General features: G+C 40.3%; 1 protein-coding gene and 1 long non-coding RNA gene across 14 annotated transcripts in view; one reads left to right on the top strand and one right to left on the bottom strand.

Moving 5' to 3' along the window:
* LOC310687142 overlaps positions 1-25,441 on the bottom strand; it is a 136,978-nt gene that overhangs the window by 19,040 nt on the left and 92,497 nt on the right. For 2 of the 5 annotated variants that reach the window (XR_014516255.1, XR_014516256.1), the window contains exons 4-5: positions 17,809-18,699; positions 16,902-16,972 (exon numbers count right to left, since the gene is read on the bottom strand). The exons of 1 other annotated variant lie outside the window; for it this stretch is intronic. This is a non-coding gene — a long non-coding RNA (uncharacterized lncRNA). Of the gene's footprint in view, positions 1-16,846; positions 16,973-17,808; positions 18,700-25,441 lie in introns of those variants that run through there. 2 more of the 5 variants (XR_014516253.1, XR_014516254.1) reach the window with 2 other exon arrangements.
* Positions 1-25,441, top strand: part of CACNA1C (calcium voltage-gated channel subunit alpha1 C) — a gene marked incomplete at its 5' end in the record, with an annotated part of 445,655 nt that overhangs the window by 344,643 nt on the left and 75,571 nt on the right. For 6 of the 9 annotated variants that reach the window (XM_083461732.1, XM_083461735.1, XM_083461736.1 and 3 more), the window contains 11 exons: positions 653-782; positions 4,785-4,844; positions 4,986-5,045; positions 8,545-8,651; positions 11,481-11,568; positions 12,499-12,606; positions 15,986-16,038; positions 16,142-16,288; positions 16,786-16,987; positions 20,129-20,287; positions 21,356-21,466. In XM_083461732.1, the coding sequence (XP_083317858.1) occupies positions 653-782; positions 4,785-4,844; positions 4,986-5,045; positions 8,545-8,651; positions 11,481-11,568; positions 12,499-12,606; positions 15,986-16,038; positions 16,142-16,288; positions 16,786-16,987; positions 20,129-20,287; positions 21,356-21,466 (1,225 nt within the window). The remainder of the gene's footprint in view (positions 1-652; positions 783-4,784; positions 4,845-4,985; positions 5,046-8,544; positions 8,652-11,480; positions 11,569-12,498; positions 12,607-15,985; positions 16,039-16,141; positions 16,289-16,785; positions 16,988-20,128; positions 20,288-21,355; positions 21,467-25,441) is intronic. The other 3 variants (XM_083461734.1, XM_083461737.1, XM_083461740.1) reach the window with 2 other exon arrangements.

Raw genomic sequence — 25,441 nt, 5'->3', positions numbered from 1 at the left:
GAGCTGGGACCGAGCAATGGGAGCTCACCCCATCATGGGGACTCGAACTGCTGACCTTCTGATCGGCAAGCCCTAGGCTCAGTGGTTTAGACCACAGCGCCACCCGCATCCCTCCTTTTCCTTACTGTCACTAAAAATGACTCCTGCCACGCCCCCTCACTCCACCCTCCATTGTTGTATGATCTCTGGAAGGGAAGGTGGAGCTTTCTCTGTGCTGCTGTTTTGATCCATAGTGACGTTTTTGTGATTGACCCCTTTGTCCCATGCCTTTAACCCCCCCCGAAATGGATCCCCCCAAAAAGTTTTTTTTTAATCCCTAAAAAAACTGGGGCTTTCCATCTACCTAAAAAAAGTTCAGCAACTTTGAGCTGAACCCCCCAAAAACAGGGATAGATCACTGCTAGTTTTTAATTCTGAAAGTAGATAACAGTCTCTTGAGAGTTGTCCACCCCTGGTATAAGGAATGAACCCAAAATAAAAGGTATCAATTTGGGTAACAGATATTATAAACTCAAAGGTTTTTAAGAGGTTATTAAGTGATATTATTTGGTTTATGTAGTGGTTATTAATGCATGTGTCTGTTATCTATGTATTTATTTGTATATTTGAAATAAAAAATAATACAAAAAAGATTCTCTCTCTCTCTCTGCAGGTTTCGGGTCCACTGCCACCGCATTGTTAATGATAACGTTTTCACCAACTTGATCCTCTTTTTCATCTTACTCAGCAGCATCTCTCTGGCAGCTGAGGACCCTGTCCGACATACCTCCGTTCGGAATCAAGTATGCCTCCCACCTTTCCTTGATCCTTCACAGCTTGTTGAGAATGATGTTCAGCAGCCAGTTGAGGAAAACCTATCCAATCCCCACCCCTGCCTGCACTAGCTTCATGTTTGTACAGATAAATATAGCTACATCAGTCCATGCTATTGCAGGCTGCACCCCAAATTCATTGATAAATCTCTACATTTAGAATGAATTACACAGTTGAAGCTCTCACATTTTGACTTGCCATGATTTTATGTGGCTTCTGGCATTTGGAGTTTGCTTGGGCAAGATTTATGTGGTCGAAGGGAAGCAAGGAAATGAATTAATGAACAAATGGCACAGAGATGGCAAGCGGTGGCAGGGGGTGCTCTGTCTGAAAAGAGAACAGGGCCCTGGGGGATTTGACATTTTTCTGCAGGGCCTGCAAGACGGAGCTGTGCTGCTGGGCCTTTGGTCTGGGCCCAGTCTGACCCTCTTCTTTCTATGGGACCCTGTATGTAAGTGGCCTCCTTGGCTCTTTCAATCGGCCCATATGGGACCAGCACAGGTGCCCAGGCCTGATGAACATTTAATTCCTTACTCCTATGGATACGATGTGTGGGTTCCCACTTAATTTTATTTTGTTCTTAAATGTGATTTTGAATTGTATTTTAAATCTAATCATTTGATTTTGTGTTTTTAATGCATTATATATTTGGTGTTAGCCACCCTAAGCCCAGTCTCGGCCAGGAAATAAATAAAATAATAATAAATAAAATAATAATGATAACAATAATAACAACAACAACAATAATAATGCTCAAGTTACAAAGTTAAATGCTGGACACAAAATTTTATAATGGGCTTGCTGGTAGGCAGAATACCCACTGCTCTGACTATATTTTCTTTTTGCTGTTTAACTCGGGGAGTGGGTATGTATATCAAACCTTGATGTATATTGCAAATAAGGAAAAGGGACATTAGGATACGGAAGTACCTCCAAAAGCATATTCCAAGATATTGCTTTTATCTTCATTGGAGTGTTCTTCTTTCTGAGTTATGCAGGACCTTACTTAAGGTCCAAAAAAGAAAAAGAAAAAATATTGAGTTTACACTATTTACAGTGGGGAGTCAGACATGAGATTCAAAAAAGCCCGCTTTGAGTTCAGTCTGCAAAAATGTAATCAATATGATTCAGGAAGTATACGGTATGTTAATGTTTCTCTAATTGGGCTTTGGGAGGCATAACATGAAGATAGGTTTTTTTTGCATTTGATATATCATATGCTACATTATTAGGGAATTTTGAATAAAATGGTAAAAGCCTAAGGAATGTTATTTAGTGGGAGGAGGACTGGAAAAAATTTAAGAATTATTTGCAAAAATTTTATAAGTTATATGAACTATAAAATGACGCATAATTTGAAATGCTAGCCCCAGCAATGAGAGTGCAATATTTATGAAATTGGATAACAATATTGAAGGGATCAAAGTTTAAATGTTAAAAAGGATAATACACTTTGTTTTTAGAGTAAATGGACAATAAGGGACTTAAACTTAAATTGCAATCGAAAGTACCAAAGAAACACATGAAACAAGGTTACAATTTGCTGATAAATTTATTGTCGGGAATGCTTTGTGCGGGAGATGTGGGGAAGTTCGATGGAAAGTTGGAATAAGCTGTTGAAGGGTAAAAAAAAAAAAGGAATGTTATTTAGTGGCCTAATATTAGTGCTCAGAAACTGCAGATACAATCATGCACATAGCTTAATAAATGTAAGCATTTAAAACATCAATTCTATTCCCACTTGCTTGGGAGTAAACCTAACTCAGTGGGACATCTGAATAAATATGCATAAGAACAGGCTGCAAGATTTTCCTCACCATTAAGCATAGTGCTCTCCACTGAAGCAAACTTAAAAACTATCTTTTAAAAGTAGAATAGCACAATATGATGTTTAGGTAACTATATTGCTAAATAAGCCAGGTTGTAAACTAAAAAGCGCCTGGTGTTTTTGTGTTACATAGAAGCTGCATTCAAAATAATAAACTTTAGGTTAAAGGAAACATATCTCTAAACAGGACTATCAGAGCTGGAGATGAGGGAACAAAACATGTTTTCACAAAATATTTGGATCCTCCCCAAAATTTGTATGAAATATCCTTACCCCACTTCAGCAATCCCTTTATGAAAGTACAAAATACGGAACTGAAGAATAAAATAAAAAAGTGAAAGAAGAAAAAGAGATGCTTTGATTGTCATACCAGTCCAGGGGATAGAAAACAGCTGTGAACCAAATATGACCAGAGTGTTAAACTGGATGCAATGGGATTGCTGGATCTGTGTACAGTTGTTATAGGTCATCAGTGAATGTGGCCCATAGGAATCCAATTGTACAATCAGCATTACCTAACATCCACACAAAAAACCTTCCAATTTAATTATTGAAAGTAAATCAAAGTTACATTAGAAAACATCTTGTCCTTTGAAAGATTATTCACATTTTTTAAATTACAATCCAGCAAGGAGTTCCACTTGGGCTCCATTCCCCAAGTTCTTAATATGGAGTTGTTTTGAAGCAGTACTGCATCACATGCCATAGGAGTAATACAGATTGCAATGCTGGTGAATTAGACTGACTATATACTTAAACTTTTTTAAATGTTGTAAATTATTTGCATTGTCAGGCATTTAACTTTTTACCTTTTGCACATTCAGTGAAGAAACAAAACAGGCTAGCTTTTTATCTTATTTAGAGACAGTAATTAATAGAGGGCTGCCATACATTTGTTTAGGCACGTCAGTCAAAAAATCACAGTCTTTTGGGGGTCTTCATAAAAAACGCTCAACAACTGGTTTTTACTTTTTGAAATATGGCAGCCCTAAATTAATAACTATTCTATTAGTTTAACAAAGTAGCTTCAGACTTACATGGCACTATAATAAACTGAACCTCAGTTTGCTCATCTTTAATTGCATTGGCACAGAAATGGACACATAAAGCCTAAATTTGGGGTGAAAGATCAACTGAGTGACCCAGCCTTTCTTTCTGCCTTGGTTAACAATGACTCCCTAAAGTACCTTTGCACATGTTCTGTCCAATGGGCTTTTCATTTGTGATGAAGTTTCTGTACTTCTCTAGAGACGATAACTCTGTAAAGCTTAATCAAACTTAACAGCGAAGTTAAGCCATGAGGAACACAATCACAAATTGTACTTCTAACAATGTAGTTAACAGTATTCAGGGAACAGAAGATTTTACTCTTAACATAGAGCTCTTTTGGCATTCTCATTTGCATAATGTTGAGTAGCAGCCCCACTATAACTCCTGGTCAGTTCAGATGGAGTGAGGATGAATCTTGCAGCTTAATCTTACCCATGTTTACTCACAAGTGAGTCTCACTGGTTTGAATGGCAAGTATGCTTGTGATTGTAAACCTGATAAAATAAAAGAAAATATTTCAAGAGATGGTTCTCCAAACATTGTCTTACAGCAACATAAGCTCAATCAATAACTCTTGGGCTTTTTTGTTCTACAGAAGTGAAACATAAAGTACTTACTATACTCTTATTGACCCTGAGAACATGATACAATTGAATAAATGAACTTGCAGACACTGCAAAGCAGTTTGAAAACACATTTTCTATTTATCTGCAATAGGTACTCCTACTGTAATAGGTACTTGATCGAAACTTGAGCAAAAAGTGTTAATAGGGAAAGGAGTTGCACATGTTCTGCCAGTAATCAAGTATATTTATATTTTCTGATTGGAGTTTGATTTGGGAAATGTTATAAATTTATGTTGTCTGACAGGCAAAATAGTGAAAAAAGAAACATGCCATTTAAATGTGCTGCTTGTAGCCTGATCATTGCCTTCACCAAGAAGTGTTTGTAAGCCAGCTCCTCCCTGTGCCCCCTTCCTCCTCCCCTCCAACTGAAACAGTTGTGCTTTCTGATTTTGAATTGTGTTTTGCTTTTGCAGTGGTCACTCACAGATCTCCACTCCCCCTGCCCCTTATTCCCTTTTGTTTTACAGATTCTCTTTTATTTTGATATATTTTTTACTGTCATTTTCACCATTGAAATTGCTCTGAAGGTAAAGTCCCCATCTTCTCTTCCATTATCTTCTCACTCATGAGCCCACTAGTTCTCTGCTGCTGTTTGTTGCTAACACACACGCCTGTTTTTGTCTTGGCCACGCTCAGTAACCACTAACCCAACTGTGCTTATTTTTCAGATCCTAGGCAATGCAGATTATGTCTTCACTAGTATCTTTACATTAGAAATTATTCTTAAGGTAACCAATCTGAGCAATACACTTCTCTCTCTTGCTTTTGCTTTGTCTTTTGTACCGCTTTAAATCCCTAGTGTGGTCTCCACAGACAGGTCATACTTCCTAGCTCAGCAGTAACTGTATGTGCTTTCAAAAATGGCTCCATTTTAATATTAAAGTCCCATTGGTTCATATAATTGTTTAGTCCCTTGCCATGTATAATTAACCCCAAAAAGGTCTTATGGCATGGAACACAGTATGTATTCACCACTCTTGGCAGTAATACCTGCTTATCCCGGTGGAAAAAGATGAATTTTTCTGGTGAGTCTTCCTTGTCCAGAACTTACACAAAACAATATGTCTTACAAGAAACATACTGTACTATAGGCCATAAATAGTCCCTTCTCTCACTGCAGACTATTTGGCATCCATACTATTTTGTGCTCTTCTGTTTTAAGTAGGAGTAGGTAACAGAATATCTACACAACACTATAGGCCTACCAATGTATGGCATTCCTAGCCAAAATTTGTGCACCTCAAATGATTGATCCACTAATGTTTGCCTGGAACTGCAAAAATGGGAGGGAGGAATTACCAAGTTCCTGGCAAGCCAGTTAATGGCTGGTGAGCTGCATTCCGTTCTAGATTGGTCAGGCCCTTAATGGAGGAACAGAGGAAAGCTGGTCACTAGAAAGCTGGTCATTAAGAGTCAAATTACACATTACATCCCCAATTGCTTCTTTTCCTAGGGAAAACACCTTCAGGAATGGGGAATTTTCCACAGAAAAGCAGGAAGCGGCATTTAACCCTTACCCTGCCTGCTACTTTTCTACTGCAATGTACAATATATATATCCTTGCGAAAGCTCCTTTGGGTCCTTGCATGAAGGTGAAGTGGTTTGGAGTGTTGCACTGGTTAACTCCTTCCCCACCCACCACCACAGTTTCTTTGCAGTAATTCACCTATGACTCCTCTATGATGTTAGATGTGCTCCTTAGTGACCATAATATGGAACCTTTAAACCTAGAGAAAATAGCATTGAATTGCTTTTGTTGCCACTCACTGTATGTGACAATTCCCTAATCCACTCAGACATTTTAGTACCTACTGGTTAAATTGTGAAGTTGGAACTTAACTTTAGAGTCTGCTTCTCAAAAAGACCTGTTCCTTAAATGCATAATTTACTTTTCAAGTCTATGCTGCCTCATTTCAGTTAATAATTGCACCTGTGTTATTTTCCCCAGGGTGAAACCTAACCCAAGAGGCTACTTGACAATACACCAAAACATTCAGATACAAAGTAGACTGCAGAGAAAATAAATATAAGCTCTCTTACACGTTGCATTCATTTAATATTTTAAAGATAACTAGGGAACACTTTGTCTTTCTTAATGTATAGGTGTACCCATTACACTACAATATATCTACAAACAGCAAAGAAGAATATCATACTCCTCATTCCTTCCACTAATTTGCACAGGCACTGATCAAACACTTACTACTCTGGGCATAACTACACATTAATTGTTAATATTAAATGCAAATCATGACTGGGAAGGGAAAGGTTAAACCTTCCCACCCCATGTGCTGAAAATCCCCTTGCCACTTTGTATTGATTAAAAAACTTGAGATGACACAGTACCCGACACAATTAACAAATTGAATTGTGTCGTTAGGCCTTCTCCTATCACATAGGTACATTCACTGTGTCAGTACTGACTATACAAACACAATTAACTATGGAAAGGTCATACGTGTATAAAACACATTCCCCAATTGCAAGTTGCCTATTTATCCCACAGGGATTAGATTATCAACTTCCATGCTTTCCTCTAAAGATACCAGTTAATTGTAAAGAAAAATTCCAATGGCAATACTGCCTTAAACAAAAGCTGCAACCAAGTTATGCAGCAATTTGCTATGCCAATGAATTTCTTGGCAGGGATAGATAAACACACCTTGTATGGTACTGAAACTCAACAGAGCTCCCCATTCTGATTTCAATGGTGTCTCCTCCTTTCCTTTAAGATTGCCATGCAAAATCAAGCCCTAAGAAGCATCTTTACTACCTTTGTTATGGCAAGAACCCCCCTTCCCCCAACCAACTATATATTTTTGTATAAATTCTACTCAAAGAGCAGGGTTTATACTTCCTTTCTAATTTCTGTCTAATAGATCAGTAGTCAGTTCTTTCTGATGTGATTTGGTTTTTGATGACTTTATATTTAATTTATTTCCTACCCCATCAGCACAACTTTGATAAGAACTGGCTGGAAATTGCTAGGCTTTCTGGCCTGAAAATACCCTGGGTTTGTTGCAGGAATTCAGGAATGCAGCAAAGGTGGTTGGTTCTTCACATTCCAATGAGTGTTCTTGTATGACCATTCTTATTTCTGATGTGTATATTCAAACATAAGGGGGTCACACTGGAGTCTGTTTTGCAGGTAATGTTTTCCTTATTGCAATCAGTCATGGCTTTCGATATATTTCTAGCTATATCTTTATATATGAACAATAAACTTACCCAACAAATTAACTGTTGGGTCTTTTGGGTTTGCCATGGTCCAATAGATAAATGCAAAACAAGCAGACAAAAAAGCCAGGGATACAGCTACTTCCAGTTACCAAATGGATGATCTAAAAATGAAGAGGGGACTCAGGAATATAATTGCTACAGTTATAGATTCTGTGCATGTCTTTACCTGCTGAAGCATACATAAGGAAGAGTATGACTTTTTGCTCTCTAGAGGAAAATGTTACTTGAAAAAGCTATCATTGGAGAGCTCAGTTCTGATCTGATCTAGATAACACTTCTCAACCACTATTTTAAGTGTTCCAAAACTGGGAGAGGTTGCAAATTTTGCTTCAGACCCATCTCAGTTATCACTGTTTGTAAATACCAATGTAAAGATCCTTTTTTTTTTTGCAGGCAGGTGGTAGCCTTTGTGATACTAGTATTAAGAGAAGTAATCTAATTTGTATTGAGCTATATTGTCAAAACTATAATAATAAGACAGGAGCAGGGATTTAATACTCAATTCAGCCTGAATGAGTAATGCTTTAAAAAATGACAGCCTTGCTAAAAACTGCTAGGTCCTCGATCTAGTAGACCTCTCTTGGGAAAGAGTTTCACAGTGATGGGACCACTCTGAAAAAAAACCCTTCATCTTGCTATCATTAGTCTAACTTCCACCAAAGGAAGTACATAGAGGAAGATAAAAGTAAATGATAATATGTGGAGCTGCTTACATGGGAGAATGTAATTTCCAGTCTCTGTAATTTCCAATATGCAATGTAACAACCAAGGGCTGGACACTATTTGCAACCTCTCCTTACCTATGTCGTTCCCCCCCCCCCCGAAAACTATCTCTTCTTTTCACCTCTTTTTTAATGAAACTTTGCACTTAAAACCTTGCACTATTCTGCAGTGTTACATTACTCCTTCCTCTGCCTGCTCTAAGCAAGAACTTGTGGCAAGCGCTAACAGCAAAGTTTGTTTGTGTCTCCATGTGATTGCCTGCAGATGACTGCTTATGGAGCTTTCCTTCACAAAGGCTCCTTCTGCAGGAACTACTTCAACATCCTGGACCTGCTGGTGGTTAGCGTTTCTCTCATCTCCTTTGGGATCCAGTGAGTGAGCTATTTTCAGCTGGGAAAATCTAGTGTTTATAAAGAGTGGGGAAGGGGATATGGAACGAAGGGGAAAGTCAATAAAAAAGGGGGAAGGGGATATGGAACGAAGGGAAAAGTCAATAAAAAGTCAATAAAAAACAGACACACCTCACTAGGGAGGATGTTCTACAACCGCATCACTGAAAAGGGTCTGTCTCGGGGCAACACCAACCAGGCAGCCCCCAGTGGCAGCAGCACCAACAAGGCCCTGTCTGCCAATCATAGGTTCCTTGTTGGGGAAAGCACTCTTTTCTGTGCACACAGAAAAACCAGACCTTCACGACCCATTTGCAATATAAAAACCCCATCTGAAAGCACACTTAGCTGCAATAAGACTTGCAAACTAGGGGTTTGGACCAAAAGCTTCATGGAAAATGTGGGTGTTGAGGAGGGTTTCACTCAGACCTTATCAGTTTGTGTTTCAAACCTGAAGGAAATGACAGAAATAGGATTCATGCAGATACTCTGGGAGGCAGTTCAAGCATACAGGACACCAGGTGATAAAGGGGAAAGTCTTTTGAGGGAACAAGAGACTTGCAGACATCTGAAGATAATGGAAGTGGAGGAGCAAAGGTCATGGACAGGAACATATCAGGAAAATCAGAATGAGAAGGGGGAACAAGACTATAAAGGGCTTTTAAGGTAAGGACCAGTAGCTTGTGCTGGATCTGGTAGCAGACAGGAAAACTGTAAGGATTTAAGAAGGGCTGTCTAGTGTTTAGAGTAATGAGAGAGATGAATGATTTTTCAGCATAATGCTGGATAGATATTAGGGGACCAAGATGAGATGATGAGAAACACCAGAAAGGAGAAGATTGGAATATTCTTGGTAAGAGATTGCTATATAACTGTGCCCCTGAAGGACCAGGTGTGCAGCCTGGAAGTAATTTTGGACTCTCAGCTGTCCATGTAGGTGCAGGTCAATTCTGTATCCAGGGCAGCTGTCTACCAGCTCCACGTGGTACGCAGGCTGAGACCCTACCTGCCCGCGGACTGTCTTGCCAGAGTGGTGCATGCTCTGGTTATCTCCCGCTTGGACTACTGCAATGCACTCTATGTGGGGCTACCTTTGAAGGTGACCCAGAAACTGCAACTAATCCACAATGCAGCAGCTAGACTGGTGACTGGGGGCAGCCGCCAAGACCACATAACACCGGTCTTGAAAGACCTACATTGGCTCCCAGTACGTTTCTGAGCACAATTCAAAGTGTTGGTGTTGACGTTTAAAGCCCTAAACGGCCTCGGCCCAGTATACCTGAAGGAGCGCCTCCACCCCCCATCATTCTGCCCGGATGCTGAGGTCCAGTGCCAAGGGCCTTCTGGCGGTTCCCTCATTGTAAGAAGCAAAGCTACAGGGAACCAGGCAGAGGGCCTTCTGAGTAGTGGCGCCCGCCCTGTGGAATGCCCTCGCATCAGATGTCAAAGAGATAAACAACTACCTGACATTCAGAAGACATCTGAAGGCTGCCCTGTTCAGGGAAGTTTTTAATGTGTGACATCTTAGTATATTTTTGGTCTTTGTTGGAAGCTGCCCAAGGTGGCTGGGGAAACCCAGCCAGATGGGCGGGGTTCAAATAAATTATTGTTGTTATTATTATTATTATTATCATTATTATTATTATTATTATTATTAGTCATGGATCATAGTTTTTGCTGAGATGACAGAGAGGGAATGGAAATGCAGGATGAGGGAGGGAACAAGGACACAAGAGAAAGTGGATTATAGAACAGCAAGAAAGTTGCCTCTTCAACATACTGACCTAGCTCTAACAGCCTCTTGAAGTGAGCAGGGACTAAGCTATGTCTATACTGGTTCTGTAGTACTTAGTTCTAGGTAGAAGCAAGCTGTAGGCTGAGTGAAGTGCCTTTAAAAGCACAAGTCACTGGAGAGTTAACTGACATGCTGCTTTCTCTGAATTGACATTTTGGTGAAGTGCTTCATAGCACCATTATCTTACACTGCCCTTCGATGACTGCAGCTTGGCACCATTTTTGTAATATGTCTGCATTGCATTTGGCAGCCTGTTCCGTCTAAAGGAGTCCCTATTTCCCCCTTTTTGTCAACACAATATTCTGTATTCAGTTCAACAACAGAGTAGCCAACAGTTACTTCCCCTACCCCCCAGTGACTTACTCATAAATTCAGTATCTAAACTAGTAGACTAGTAAATTGCAGAAAAAGAAAGTGCACAATTCCGTTAAAAATTAAGGCTTGGGACAATATAAATGTCAGAAGAATAAGTTAATGCTACTGTGAAATATTCCCACCTTCATTAGCTACCATGGTACATCTGCCTTGCAGCAATCAAATGAACAAAGACTGTTGCCAGAACCCATAAACTATTAAATAATAAGATGTCACATTCAGGGTTTATGAATTATTAAAAAACATAAGTATACCAAAGCATATAATTCTTCTATCACAAATTGAATTGCTTGTATTTTAGGTTATTTAAATAGGTATACCATGTTGCCACATTTTTTTGTCTCTATAGTACAGTATCTAGCTAGTCAATGGATGTGCTATGGGGAAAGTTTTGTGTCTTTTGTTAATGCTAGTCATATATTCTGCAAACATTTCTCTGAAGAGAACAACCTAGAAGAAAGGTAGTATGATGTAGCAGATAGTGGGGTAGCATTGATCAGTGAGATCTGGGTTCGAGTTCTGGACAGACATAAATTACAAGTTGTAATGCACATTGAACTTCAACTAAAGGCCACTATTAGTCCATAGATTATTCCCACAAGAATTGTAAAGCTTGATCTCCTACTGCTGTTCTTTTCCAGGTCTAGTGCCATCAACGTAGTGAAGATACTACGAGTCTTGCGAGTTCTCAGACCACTGAGGGCTATCAACAGAGCCAAAGGATTAAAGGTTAGAAGACATATAAAGATTAGATGTTAACTTGCTTTATGTGGCTTTACATCACTACTCTAGAGCAAGTAGATTAATAAATTGGTTTTCCATTCTCCTGATTTTAGTGGGATATAATGCATATCTTTGCTGTGCATAGACAATGACCAAGGGTTCGTTGCGGGTGAAAGCTGATTTTGTCCTCAAGGCAACATTGTATTTTTCATTTCTTCATAAGCATTAATGACAGCCTGCCATTTTTATTGCTGAAAGCAGAGGGCATATTTAAGGGCATCACTAGAGTGGGTTTAACACTAGCTGCTGGGGTAAAAGTTTGGTTTTGCTCCATCTTAACATCTTTCCAAGATTTCAATCTACTTACTTTGTCTCAAAGAATTCAGTGAGAGCTATTCTACTCTGGTTCCATTTCTTTATGATCCTGGAATATGGCAGAACCTTAGAAACTGGCTTTTGAGTAGCAGCATGTCGAGCAGTGTGACAGAAGAGGGTAGAATCTGTGTATTGCAAGGATTTGTATATTCCTGTGTACTGCTCAGGATCCTAGCCAGTGTGGACTTGGCCATCCTGTGATGGGGCAAAACTGTTCCTCCCTCCTGCACCCACCCACCCACCCACTTTGGGGTCTGATGCAGCTCCTGGGTTCAATTTGCCACAACTACCACTGCTTTGGAGACATAGTGTCATCCAGCTGTAGGAAAGACAGACAATTCTACCTATTGTGGCATAGCGAGGATAACGACACTTGCTTTTTGTTTGCAAGTGCACCGTCTACAGACCATAGATTTCCTTTTCTATTTCATAGAGATACCATGTGGACTTACAGGAAGATGGCAATATAACAAGATTACATTCATTCATTTATTTACATCAAATCCTAATACCATTTAAAAAGCAACCATTTAACTCACTCGTTTCTGTCTTTCTTTGCAGCATGTGGTTCAGTGCGTGTTTGTAGCCATACGTACCATAGGGAACATTGTGATTGTCACCACGCTGTTGCAGTTCATGTTTGCCTGCATTGGAGTCCAGTTGTTCAAGGTATATGCCCTGGAACCTATTTCTCACTTTTTCCTCATTAGTTATTGGAAAACAAGTTGCAGGTGTTGGGGGGGGGGCGGAGGTGAAGCATAGCCTGGTACTCTGAATATATTCAGTATTGCCTCACAGGACTATTAAAGTGACTTATCTGGTTACCTTAAACTTGGTAAAGTAGAGTGTCTGGATGTTCATCTTTGGATCAAGATTTAGAATTAGGGTCAAGCCCAAATTATTCCCTTTCCTGTTATCTTAGACCAGGGATTGCCAATCCAGGGTTCATGGGTGCCAGACTAGTGGCCCCTTTGTATTTCTTTTTTTTTAATGGTGGGCACTTCCATCACCTGTGGAGGGATTTTTCTGATTGCCAGGAGGGAGTGCCCAAGTATGCTCTCTCTGTGTGTGCGATTAAAAGAGATGGACTTGGGCAGATGGTGAGGCAGAGGTGTGTGTGGCCTCTGCGTGTGGGACAGGGAGAGAGATATAGGCTTATGTGGTCTGCGAGAGATGTATACAGTGTGTGGGAGAGGGAGAGAGGTGTGTGTGGTGTGTGATCCGTTAGAGAGGGAGGGAAAGATACACTTGGGCAGAAAGGGAGAGGTGGATGTGTATATGTGAAGTGTATTAGCGTGTGAGAGAGATGCATGTGTCTGTGACCTGTGTGTAGTCAGAATACGCAAGATAGACAGTATGTGTTGTTTACTTTTCCTGGTACTGAGGAATGCTTCCTATTGTTACTGGAGGACAACAGCATTAGTTTGTGTGTGGAGGGGGGTGGAATTAACATGAGATCTCCATTGACATGACCAGAAGGACATAGGTGACTTCCTATGGCAAGCATGAGGTTGCCTGACTGTGTGTGTGTGTGTGTGTGTGTGTGTGTGTGTGTGTAGAAGCAGTTGCTGTACACTCTCTAATTTTTAGTTATGCCATGCCCCTCACAGCAGCCATTTTGTGACTGGCACTCACAGGACTTTCTCAGAATTCAAAATGTGCCCACTGTTCCAAAAAGGTTGGTGAACCCTAGCTTTGATTCCTTCCTTTTTGCAGCCATTTTCCGGGAAACATTTTTATCATGTTTCAAATGCCCCTATTGTTTTCAGAAACATCTACGTACATTATTTGAACATATTGGGGGCAGGGGGAATAGAGATGTGCATGTTTGTTCTACCATCACTGTGCCCCCTGCAACAACTCCACTTCATAGGATATTCCTTCAGACCTTTACTGAACAAATAGAGGCAGTGAGGAGAGCATGTAATATGGTAGATAGATGTGGCCCACCTTTCCCCTTAACAAAGGATGTCTAAAAGTTATGAATTCAGGGAAGGGTCTCTGAAACAGGAGGTGCACCACATAATTTAGAATGATTTGCTTTTGGAATAAAATATATTGAGTCTTATGCCATCTTCAAGTTTGGGAATAAAACAAACCTAAAGAATATATTCCTTGACCAATTAGTAAATGCAAAAAATTAAGTCAGTGTAAACACAATGTATTTCTATAGTATCTGTTGATCCGTGATGGGAGCATGAGCTCAACCATTTTAAAAAGTTGATTTCTTAAAGATGCAAAGGAAAGGTCAAGTTTGTTTTCAATATAGGCACATTTTTGTTTTAAAGAACAATATAAAAAAAACCTCAAATTTGCAGTAACTACTGCTGAACAAGTGTATTGGCAAGGCAGCTACAGCAAATGCTTACCTCTCCATAATGGTATGGGAGAAGGCCTCTCCTCCTCCCAGAGGGGAGGAGTTGTGAGCGGGAGCAGCTTCCTGCAGTGGCAGGGAGGTGTATTCGGCTGGTGGGCGGGGTTTAGCTGCATTTAAGCAGCCACAGCAGCGCTCTGACCCCAGTTGGTTCCTGCTTGCATCGGATCTCCCTCCCTCCCTCCCTTTTAGGTCAGTTTCCTCTGCGTATTGACCTTGCTATGGACTTCGGTTGGTTGACTTTTTTATCCATTTGGCAAACTGGCACCAGCCTCTTGGTTTTTTCGCCTACCTCGTAGCAGCTCGTCACAACTTTTTGGTATTGGTGGTTAGGCATTGGGATATGTGTACTGTGTTGGAGGATTGGGTATGGCCATCATCTACCCCTCCTCTTGGGTATTCCGTTAAAGGAATCCGGCGGTCGTGGATCCTGCTGGTGGTGACATGACCCTCGGTGATGTCATGGGGAAGCTTCCAGTTGTATTTGCATCAACAAGCTCCTCCCACTGGTTGTTAACCCCTGAAATGGCTCCCCGCTGAGCGGGGTGGAGTCATATATTGCTGTTTTATCCAAAGCCAATACCACTCACATGCTGTAACCAATAAAGTTGTGGCCTAATTTAGCCCATTAACCTAAAATAATGTGTCTTTGTGACTTACTATAATCCTATGTGGGTGGCAGGTCCTCGACTCACAATGTGATGCTAATGACCAGTACCTAAGATGAAGGTCTACCAGGCTTACATGTTGAGCCTGCTGCTTTATGGAAGTGAGTCACTGGCAACTTATACCCACCAAGAGTGATGCCTCAGTGCCTTCCAAATGCACTGTGTCAGAAAGATTTTGGCACAACATGACAGGTCAAAATGTCAAACTAAAAAGTGCTCTATCAAATCCACATTCCAGCATATTCACACTTAACATCTCAGTGACAGCTACACTGGTTTGGTCATGTACACAGAATGGAAGATTGCAGCATCCCCAAGCACATGCTCTATGGGGAGCTGGCTTCCGGTACTAGGCCTGTTGGCAGACTAACTCTGTGTTACGAAGGTGTCTGCAAATGTAACAGGAATCCTGGCAACAATAACCTTGCCGTATGGGAAACACTTGTAGATGATCACAGTGCCTGGAGACAGACAGGTTGTGTATCCACAGCAGTGACCAGATGAGGAATGACCACTGGGAGGAGTGCAGAGAGTAGAAACACCATGGTGTACCTGTAGCAGAAAAACTGGATACCTCTTTCTGTCCCACCTGTAATAAAATCTGTCTCTCCCATATTGGTCTCTACAGCCACAGCAGGCACTTGTAATTCTCAAACGGTTTGACTTTACCCCTAAAGGCACATCCTTTCATTGTCTTCTGAGACAGACTGGTGCCAACAACTACTACCACCGCCAACTTAACTAGACTCTACTCTAACCCATCTGTGTTGTGATGTCCCACATACAGGCTCTGTGACTTAGTTCAAAAATCAAATGCAAGGAAATCAATATAAGGAAAGAGATATGGCCTTGGTCCAAACAATGTGGTGGGCAGGGCAATAGCTACATATATTTAACATTTAAAATGCTAATAGATAAAGAAAACAAAGCAATTATTTTTTCATGTGACACTAAAAATCAGTGATCAGTAATTAATAGTGATTTTTCTGTTTTTATCCTCGTCCAGGGCAAACTATATAGTTGCACTGATAGCTCCAAGCAAACAGAAGCAGAGTGCAGGTAAGCGCATCATCTCTGATCAGCATTCCATATTAACTGGACCTAATGCAAAAAACTCATTTCTGTATATTTGTTTCTCCCTTTTCCTTCCTTCTCCTGACAGGGGCAATTTTATCACCTACAAGGATGGAGAAGTGTCTCAACCAATTATCCAGGCTCGAAGTTGGGAGAACAGCAAATTTGATTTTGACAATGTCCTCACTGCCATGATGGCCCTCTTCACTGTTTCAACATTTGAAGGCTGGCCAGAGTGAGTACATAAGGCTAATTCATAAAACCATTTTTATTTGGTGGACTCAAAAGGAGCCTTGAGAATGCATCAGCATGAACAAATTATATCATCTTAGTTCAACCCCCTTTTTCAAAAGCTCTACAAGAGATTATGACTTTCATTTTTGACACTTAATGAAGCATTCACAAGACAGGTTCAATATGCCAAAACCTGGAAACTTTCTAATGCCATGTTCAGATATTGCCTTCTTATGCATGCTTCTAGCAGCTCAGGAAGTATCCTGGATGACAGCAGGGATCATTCTTTTATCTTGGGATGCTTCCGTACTTGTTGTCTGAAACTGGTGACACAGACTGTACAGTTCAAGGTACTCCTATACTCGTTGCTGTCAGCCTTGTGATTTGCAGAGTCTAGTGTGGACAGAAGCACTCCTCAGATCAGTGTACCCAATCCCTGCAGCTAGGGGCTCCTGGAAGTGCCCTTAGTGTCTGTCTTGGGTTCTCTCCTTTTTTTAGACTGCTGTACCGATCCATTGATTCCCATATGGAAGATGTGGGGCCCATTTATAACCACAGGGTGGAGATCTCTATTTTCTTCATTATCTACATCATCATCATCGCTTTCTTCATGATGAACATCTTCGTTGGTTTCGTCATCGTCACTTTTCAGGAGCAAGGAGAGCAGGAGTACAAGAACTGTGAGCTGGACAAGAACCAGGTAATATAAGTGCTCCATGGTGTGGCCAAAGAAATAAAATACATTCCTTTATGAGGTAAAATTCTTCTAATAGGTAAAGTAATGTTTTTGATAGAAGCTAATGTACAAGCCTACTTCTGATGCCACATATCTTTAAACAAGTTGATGGTTCTGTTCACTGAGGAAAGAAAGTTCCTTGTGGGAAATTTTGGTTGGAAGGTGAAGAGATATATTTGATTTTATACCCTGCCCTTCCTCCCAAAGGAGCCCAGGGCAGTTAACACCTGTTTTTGAAATTTACCTGAAAGTCAGTAATGACAGAACAGACTCATCTCACTAGGGAGGGCATTCCACAAATGGGAAATGGCCAGTAAAAAGGTCCTGTTATGGGTCAATATCTATGACGAATCAACACCAACCAGGCAGCCCTCACCTTCAGTGGCAGCATCTCCAACAAGGCCTCAGTTCCTAGGGTTGCCCTACATCCATAATTTTCTGAACATAGCCAGGATTTGACCCTTGGATTTGACCAACTCAGGCGGAAATTGCTAAAATGTCCGGGAAAATCCGGACGTATGGCAACCCATGTCAGAAGTATAGATATCCTTTAAAATAGCTCAAAACTCTCTCAACAACTTTTGTGTCCAGATTTTCACTTTTTGAAATATGGAAACCCTTTCAGTTGCCATTTATAGGGTCTGATATGGTCCTTAAGGTACTTGGGTCCTAAGTCATTTAGGGCTTTATATGCTAATACCTTGAGTTGGGCATAGTAGCTAAGTGGCAACCAGTGTAGCTTTGAGGACTGGTGACACATGGTCCCATCAGGCTGCCCCACTTACCAGCCTATCAGCTGCATTCTACACCACCTGCATTCTGCAACTTAGAGATCCAAGAGATTCCATGTTGCACTTCAGCCTTCTTTCATTGGCTGTCTTCTTGGGAGAAAATAGCATTTTTGTAGCTCACTAGTGTGTTTATGAAAATATATTCTTATAACAAACTCAGCTGATGAGTGCCAACAGGATTTGAGTCAAAACAGAGCCACTGAGAAACAAGAGCATGGTGGAGGAACCCTGAGGATTGCAGGTGTATAATAAAGCTAATAAAGAGTGGAATGGAGTATCCTGGAGTATGGCTGGCTGACTGGCTGGAATGCTGTATAGAAATATTCCTGTTAGAATGTGAATATACAATGCATCATCTTGTTGCAGGTCCCAAATGCAAACATATTTGAGCCACCACCAACTTATTGTAGACACATACTGGGTTGTAGTCAACTACCTGTTACAGTGGTACCTCGGGTTAAGTACTTAATTCGTTCCGGAGGTCCGTTCTTAACCTGAAACTGTTCTTAACCTGAAGCACCACTTTAGCTAATGGGGCCTCCTGCTGCTGCTGCACCACAGGAGCACGATTTCTGTTCTCATTCTGAAGCAAAGTTCTTAACCCAAGGTACTCTTTCTGGGTTAGCGGAGTCTGTAACCTGAAGCGTATGTAACCCGAGGTACCACTGTACTTAGAGGAGACCCATTGAAATTAATTGTCATCTTCCTGGTTTGTCGCTGACTACTACGGAGTGCAGATCTAGCCCTCTGGGGAAGATATGAGCTTTGTGGGGGGATAGAGGTCACACAAAGGTGCTGTGGACCTCAAAACCCCCGAAAGGATTTGTTTTGGGTGCATGGGATCTGGCTGCACTCTGGGCGATCTCTCCTGTCTCCTGGATCGCTCTGTAAAAGAGTGGAGAAGAAAGACAGGATTGAGGTGCAAGTGCTGGGATCCATCACTATCTCCACAAAGTGAAGCCTCTGGCTCTGAGTGGATTTAGCGGCAGGCTTTTCAGAACATAAAAAGCCGAAATTTAAACCGAAGATTTAAATTTTGAACGATTTGGATTGATTTGGAAAATATTCGGTGTGAGACGGGATGGAAAAAGGAGGTCCTCCCCAGCTGTGCTGAGACATAATTTGCTTGGAGCTTTTCTATAAATCTTAAAGTTACTTTTAAACTTTCCCTGCTAAGTGGACCTTTTTGTAAGTTAATTCTACCCATCCCTGATATAATGGAGGATAGAGTTTGCTTTATTTTAAGTTTTCTCTTTTTATTTTTTGTATTGAAGTGGACTGCTATTTTGATAAAACTTTGATAAATACTGTTTTAGTGCACAATTGATATACTTTCTTACTGGCAAGACCAAGAGTTAAAAACTGGCAAACTGTCCCTTATTGCTTCTCCCCTGCCCCATCCTTGGGGAGGCTACAGCGAGATTGGAGAGGGGGTGCCACACAGAGTATTTTCCAATTTGCATTTTAAAGCCTTTTGATCATTCAGATCTATTGGCAGACTGTGATTTTATCAGAGCTATCTTGGAAATATTTTGTTTTTCTTTCTTTTTTTTACCACCTCCTCGCCTTTTGTCCCATTTTGAGTTAAATACAACCCACTGGTTTTTCATATTTGTTTTTCAAAATTTATATGATGTAACCTATGGATAGTGGCAGCTGGTGTTTAAAAGTGTGGATAGAGCACTCCCAAATTTCTCCTACTCCTAAAGAGGTATCTCCTGGATTCTTACATATGATGCATACAAGTTCTTGTCACAGCTTGATTTTTTAGTGTGAGAAACTGATTACCACCAGTGATAATTTCCAGAAGAATAGCATTAGTCAGTTGTAGCAAAAATAACAGTACATCTTATTACTCCTTAAAGACTGACAATTTATCTAGGGTTGCCATGTTTTGAAGAGCAAAAAAGAGGACACTATGACAGCCATTCAAAGCAAATACATGCAATCTGTCTCAAATTTTACCCCTGAAAGAAGGGACGTGTCCTGGAAAAAGAGGACACATGGCAACCCCCCCAAAAAAATTATAGCATAACTTCTTGTGGAATGCTGAGTAGCAGTCTCATTGGTTACATCTGGCACAATTAACTTAGCCACGGTGTCATGTTATTATCTACGACACCACAAGGCTCTGTTATTATTAAGTTGTGCTATATTTACAAAAACACCAACTTGCAATGGTCTTTTGCTATCACCTACCCTAGAGGACAGGAGCCTCTGTTTTGAAATTTTATGATCTAAAAGATTGAGTTGAATTGTCCAGAAACTTTTTTGTCACACAAGTATCATCTAACCCACTGTTCTTTCTTAACAGCGCCAGTGTGTCGAATATGCCCTGAAGGCCCGCCCCCTTCGGAGATATATCCCAAAAAACCAGTACCAGTACAAAGTGTGGTATGTGGTGAATTCCACCTATTTTGAATATTTGATGTTCATCCTCATCCTGCTGAACACCATCTGCCTGGCCATGCAGGTAGGTCTGAAGTCAAAAGGAATTGCATTGTGGTTGGAATATTCATAGTGCAGGAAAACATTCGCCCTGAATTGAACAGCTTGCTGGAAATGGGGAATATTTAGAATCTCCTGTAAAAGCTGTTTTAACTTGTTGCTTGCTATGGATTAGAGATGTGATTAGAAATGACACTTATTGGCTATGACATTAGCAGTTGTCACATATTCTGATAATTGAGGTATGTGGTTTTTTAAACATAACTATAGTGTTGTCTACTAGATATATAATTGTGGACAACAAGGTGGTATATAGGTATTTGAGGGTGGAGAGTTGAGTATAGTGCTGGAGAACAATAATCAAGAACGAAGTTCCCCATGAGTGATGTAGTATATAGGCTGGAAAAACCTCAGGTCAAATTTTACCCAGTTTAAGCTCAGGAAGTAACTTTCAGCAAACTACTATTCTTTCAACCACAGCCCTCTCACTATAATATGAGGATAATAATACTACCCTACTGTATGGAGTCAATAGGTTGTTCTAAAGTTAACTGAGATGAAAAGTGTTTTATACATTTGAAATGAGTTATATTGTAATTATGGTATAGTTTTAATAGAGTTTAAATGTATATACTTATAGTCCAAATTCTATCAATGTTTAATTGTTTATTAATTATATTTTTCTATGTTTTTAGCTGTTCTTAATTTTCTCTTTAAGCCACCTAGAGTCCCTGTCAAGAGAAAAGGCTGAGGATAAATAATAATAATAATAATTATTATTATTATTATTATTATTATTATTATTATTACTCTGCCCATGGTTGCTAGAAGTACCACTCAGACAGTGCATTGGCTTTCTCACCATGAAGGCAAGAAAGAAGGAAAAAAGCCTCCAGGCTTCTAAAGAGGTCATCATATTGCAGTAGATAGAAAACCATACTCTGTGCTGTGAATTAATTAAAAGATAAAGGAATCACAAACCATTGGCGATGAGAACCTCTTTAGAAAACAGATAGAAAGGCAAAGGTGAATATGTGTACAATCCAAACAATATGCTTTTCAAAAATGAAAAATGAGGTGACTTGTTTTTCAGCACTATGGTCAGAGTTGCATCTTCAAAGAAGCAATGAACATCCTCAACATGCTCTTCACTGGTCTCTTCACCGTCGAGATGGTTCTGAAATTAATTGCCTTCAAACCCAAGGTAGCTATTGCCTCTCAGGTTTTCTCTCTGTTCATTGTCCTATGGGGTCAAAGGGAGGACAGGAGGATTTGGAATGAGGTAATAAACCTGGAATTATCTCCCACTGTTCCATCATCTGTTCAGGAGATGGACTTGTGCAGTTGTTGTCTGGACTGGAGTCTCAATCTGTGCTTGGAGGAGCCTTTCATTCTTGTGTTAAGCATAGGGATAGAATAGCCATGCCTCTTAGAATACAAAATTCCAGCGATAATTCATAGTATTTACTCTAGAGCTGGGCCGTAATTCAGTATTTTCACATCTACATATCATACAGTACCGTCTTTGAGGCAGAGAGCCCCCACAAGTTGACATTTCCCATATAATTTTTAAAATGGTTTTTTGAGAATGCCTGCAACATGGTAAAATAACTACATCTGGAAAACTTTTTTTTTTTCAAGACGTTTGTTTGTTTGTTTGTTTACACGGGGTCCTACTGAGTGTGGGTCTCTTTAAAGACCAGTCTTCCACATGAATGTTGAAGGAAACTACTGCCTCATGCTCATTAATCCAGGTCCAAAATGAATGTGTGACTTAGCCCCTAGACTCTGAAGTTTGTTGCATAGCTGGTATTGGTCAGAGAAGGTTATACGTCGGGCCCATAATCAGAATATATTTTGTCTCTATGCATTTGAAAGGTTTCTACTTGTAAGTATTTCATCCCTGATTTTGGGAAGCCTTTTTGTACTACCCCAGTAGAAATGTGTTTTGTCTATGAATTGATAAACAGGAAGCTCTTCATTTGCATTTGAATAGTAGATTTTAAATTACAGTCAGTAACAGGTTTTTATAGATTGTTATGGAGCTGGATTTCACTTTTCATATACACTTATGGTTCATCATGCTCTGTAAGACTGACATCCAAGTTTGTGTGAGAGTGAATATCCTACTATTTCATAGGATACTGCAGATAAGAAACTGGGTGTGAGGTCCTGGGTCTATTGAGAGGAGTGTGCCTGTTATTAAATATATTTTTAAATACATAACTGAACCTGATACTGTATTCTCTATCTGTGCTCTAACTCAGCACCCTTAAGCAACTAATATTCCCAGGGGCTGGGACACCATTTTCTGGTTTGCCTCAGGCAACAAAGTATCTTGGGCCAGTTTTCAAGGAGTCCACTACCTGATCCATTGGATTCCTATGGAAAAGGCCTTTCACTACCTGAAGTAACTCCACAGGCCTGCATTGTGTGGATACAATAGTAGCATAGGAGTAAAATTTATTTGCTACCATCACTACAACAGAATAAGCCTTATCACAGACCCAGTTTTACAATTTCTCTCAACTCTACAGAGTACCAAGAAGCTTAAAGGACTCTTCAGTTTGACTGAGATTCTTGGGAGCGATCATATCTATAGCCTGGGTTATCTCCCTGTTACAGGCAAGGAACAGGACCTCAACAGGGATACTGGATAAGGCTCCAGAAAAATCCCCTAGGGCTGCATAAAACCTTTTGTATTCATCCGCATGCAGGAGGGAGACTGATGAAATTGGTCCTCCATTCTTATGGAGGTTACAAAGAACCTGATGACTGAGAAGCTGAGTGAGAAGATGGTCCAGAAGATGTGAAAGAAGGGGACTAGAGTAGACAATAGTCAGAGGGAGGGGGTTATAGGATGAGACAGAAGGGTGAGAGAAGGATGGTGAGATACAAATCACGGATTATTTAACTGTGATTCCTGCATTGCAGGGGGTTGGACTAGATGATCCTATGGGAACCTTCCAATGTTATAACTATGAAATGGTGACAGAGCTTCCAAACCATCCATATATATATATACATATATATGCAGGTTTTGGTGTCTTCGGGTGTCTTCCCGTGTAAGAGTTGGGGTGTCTAGGCGACGTTTCGACGAGGTCTCACTCGTCATCTTCAGGCTGGTGCTTTCGGCTTCTTGTTAACTGCTCTGTTCCAGTAACAAGAAGCCGAAAGCACCAGCCTGAAGATGACGAGTGAGACCTCGTCGAAACGTCGCCTAGACACCCCAACTCTTACACGGGAAGACACCCGAAGACACCAAAACCTGCATTCCTGTACCCGTGAAAATCTACGAAAGCAAATACATATATATATATATATATATATATATATATATATATATATATAGCAGAGGAGAGGGACATCTAATCTTTTCAGCATGATTGCTCAGTAGGCAGCTGCACAGTTTATCACCAATGAGCTTTAATGTGTCACATGGTGCTACCTTTCTTGGGTTAGTTCTGGGAGATGTGCCATCCCCTTCTTTACTTTTTGACCTTATTGAAAAGAAATTGTGCAACATGGCTAACCAATTCCACAGCAGATAGATAATTAATCTGGCAGGGAAAATCTGGTGCAAAGAAACGGGCAGGAGCTTCATGGAACAGGGACCATTACTTTCTCATCAAATGTATCCAGGGAATTTGCATGTTACTACAACATTGTGACAGATTTATTTCAAGACTACAGTAGAACTTGAAATTTTAACAATGTCATTATGAATTATTTTTTAAAAAATGATATGACTTAGCACAATGTGGTGGTGTGGGAAGCACCAGATTAGCTATTATGCTTAATTATTTATTTAATATAGAAAATTATTCACACAGTGTTTAAAAAGCCCAGTGGGATGGTGCCTGCACAACTGTGCCTGCAGGAACAGCAGCTGCACAAAAAATGAATAATCCTAGAGGAAAGGTATTTCATTCGTCAAAGGAAAACCCTCATCCCCACAGTATGAAAATGCACTCAAACAGTGAGAAACAGTTGAATATGTTTCAGTTGAGATTAACTGATTCTAACCTATAAGCCTTGGAACAAGAATATCTCAAGGATTGATTGCAAGTTTCTATATGAACCAGCCTAGTTTGGGGAGTTTCTTCTATGGATACTTACATCAGCTGGAGCCAGGTGGTTGGTTACTGGAGATGTGGAGTTTTCAGTTGTGGCACCCCAGCTTTGAAATGTGTTCTCTTTGCCTAAATAGTGCCGGTAATAACTTATGTTTGTCTAGGTGTTTTAACTCAGCTTCTTGTTTTATCAGCAGCTGCTTTTAGCATTTTAGCAGCTTCTGTTTAGGGTTTTAGTTTTAGTTTATCCTGATGTTTCAGTGTTTATTGTTTCATGATTTGCAAGGTGCCTTCTGATGGGGGTGTAAGAAGGCATTTGAATTCCATTCCAGCCCATGTTTGTTGCATGCAGCACTGTTTTTCTTTTTCACTACAGTCAGCTTCTGACAGACACAGCATTATCTGTCTCACTATCTACTGTGGCAGAATCTTACATACATACATACATACATACATACATACATACATTATTATGTTATTCCATATCATTTATTTCAGAGCAAAGGGCATTCCTTTAAATGCAAAGGAAACACAATAGAAATGGAAAAAATATTGTCAACTATGTACCTTTTGTGGACTGAAAACAACAGCAAATACTGACTGTATTAGCTGGATTGATTTCTGTTCTGGACATGGGATGAACAAGCTAACAACTAACAACTAAACATCAGGAAGAACTTTCTGATGGTAAGAGCTGTTCAATAGTGGAACAAACTCCCCCAGAAGGTGGTGGACTTTACTTCCTTGGAGGTTTTTAAGCAGAGGTTGGATGGCCATCTGTCATGGATGCTTTAGTTGAGATTCCTGCATGGCAGGGTGTTGGACTAGATGACCCTCAGGGTCCCTTCCAACTCTACAATTCTATGATTTTATGAACAGAATCCTCACTGCTCGAGATAGGCTGTCACACTGTAACAAAGCAAAACCCCAACCTCTGCTTCTCTTCAAAATCTCTAAAGCAACTACACACTTAAGCCACTATACAAGACAATGTCATGTTACTAAAGCTGTTGAGTTACAAGAAAAAGAGATGACACCCTGATTCTATTATCCCTTTTCCATTTCCTGCCATAAGATCTCTAACATATATGTCTCCAACATACAAT

This window comes from Podarcis liolepis (genome assembly GCF_965112155.1).
Source record: "Podarcis liolepis genome assembly, chromosome: 10".
NCBI lineage: Eukaryota > Metazoa > Chordata > Lepidosauria > Squamata > Lacertidae > Podarcis > Podarcis liolepis.
This window is presented reverse-complemented; position numbering and strand designations above follow the sequence as displayed.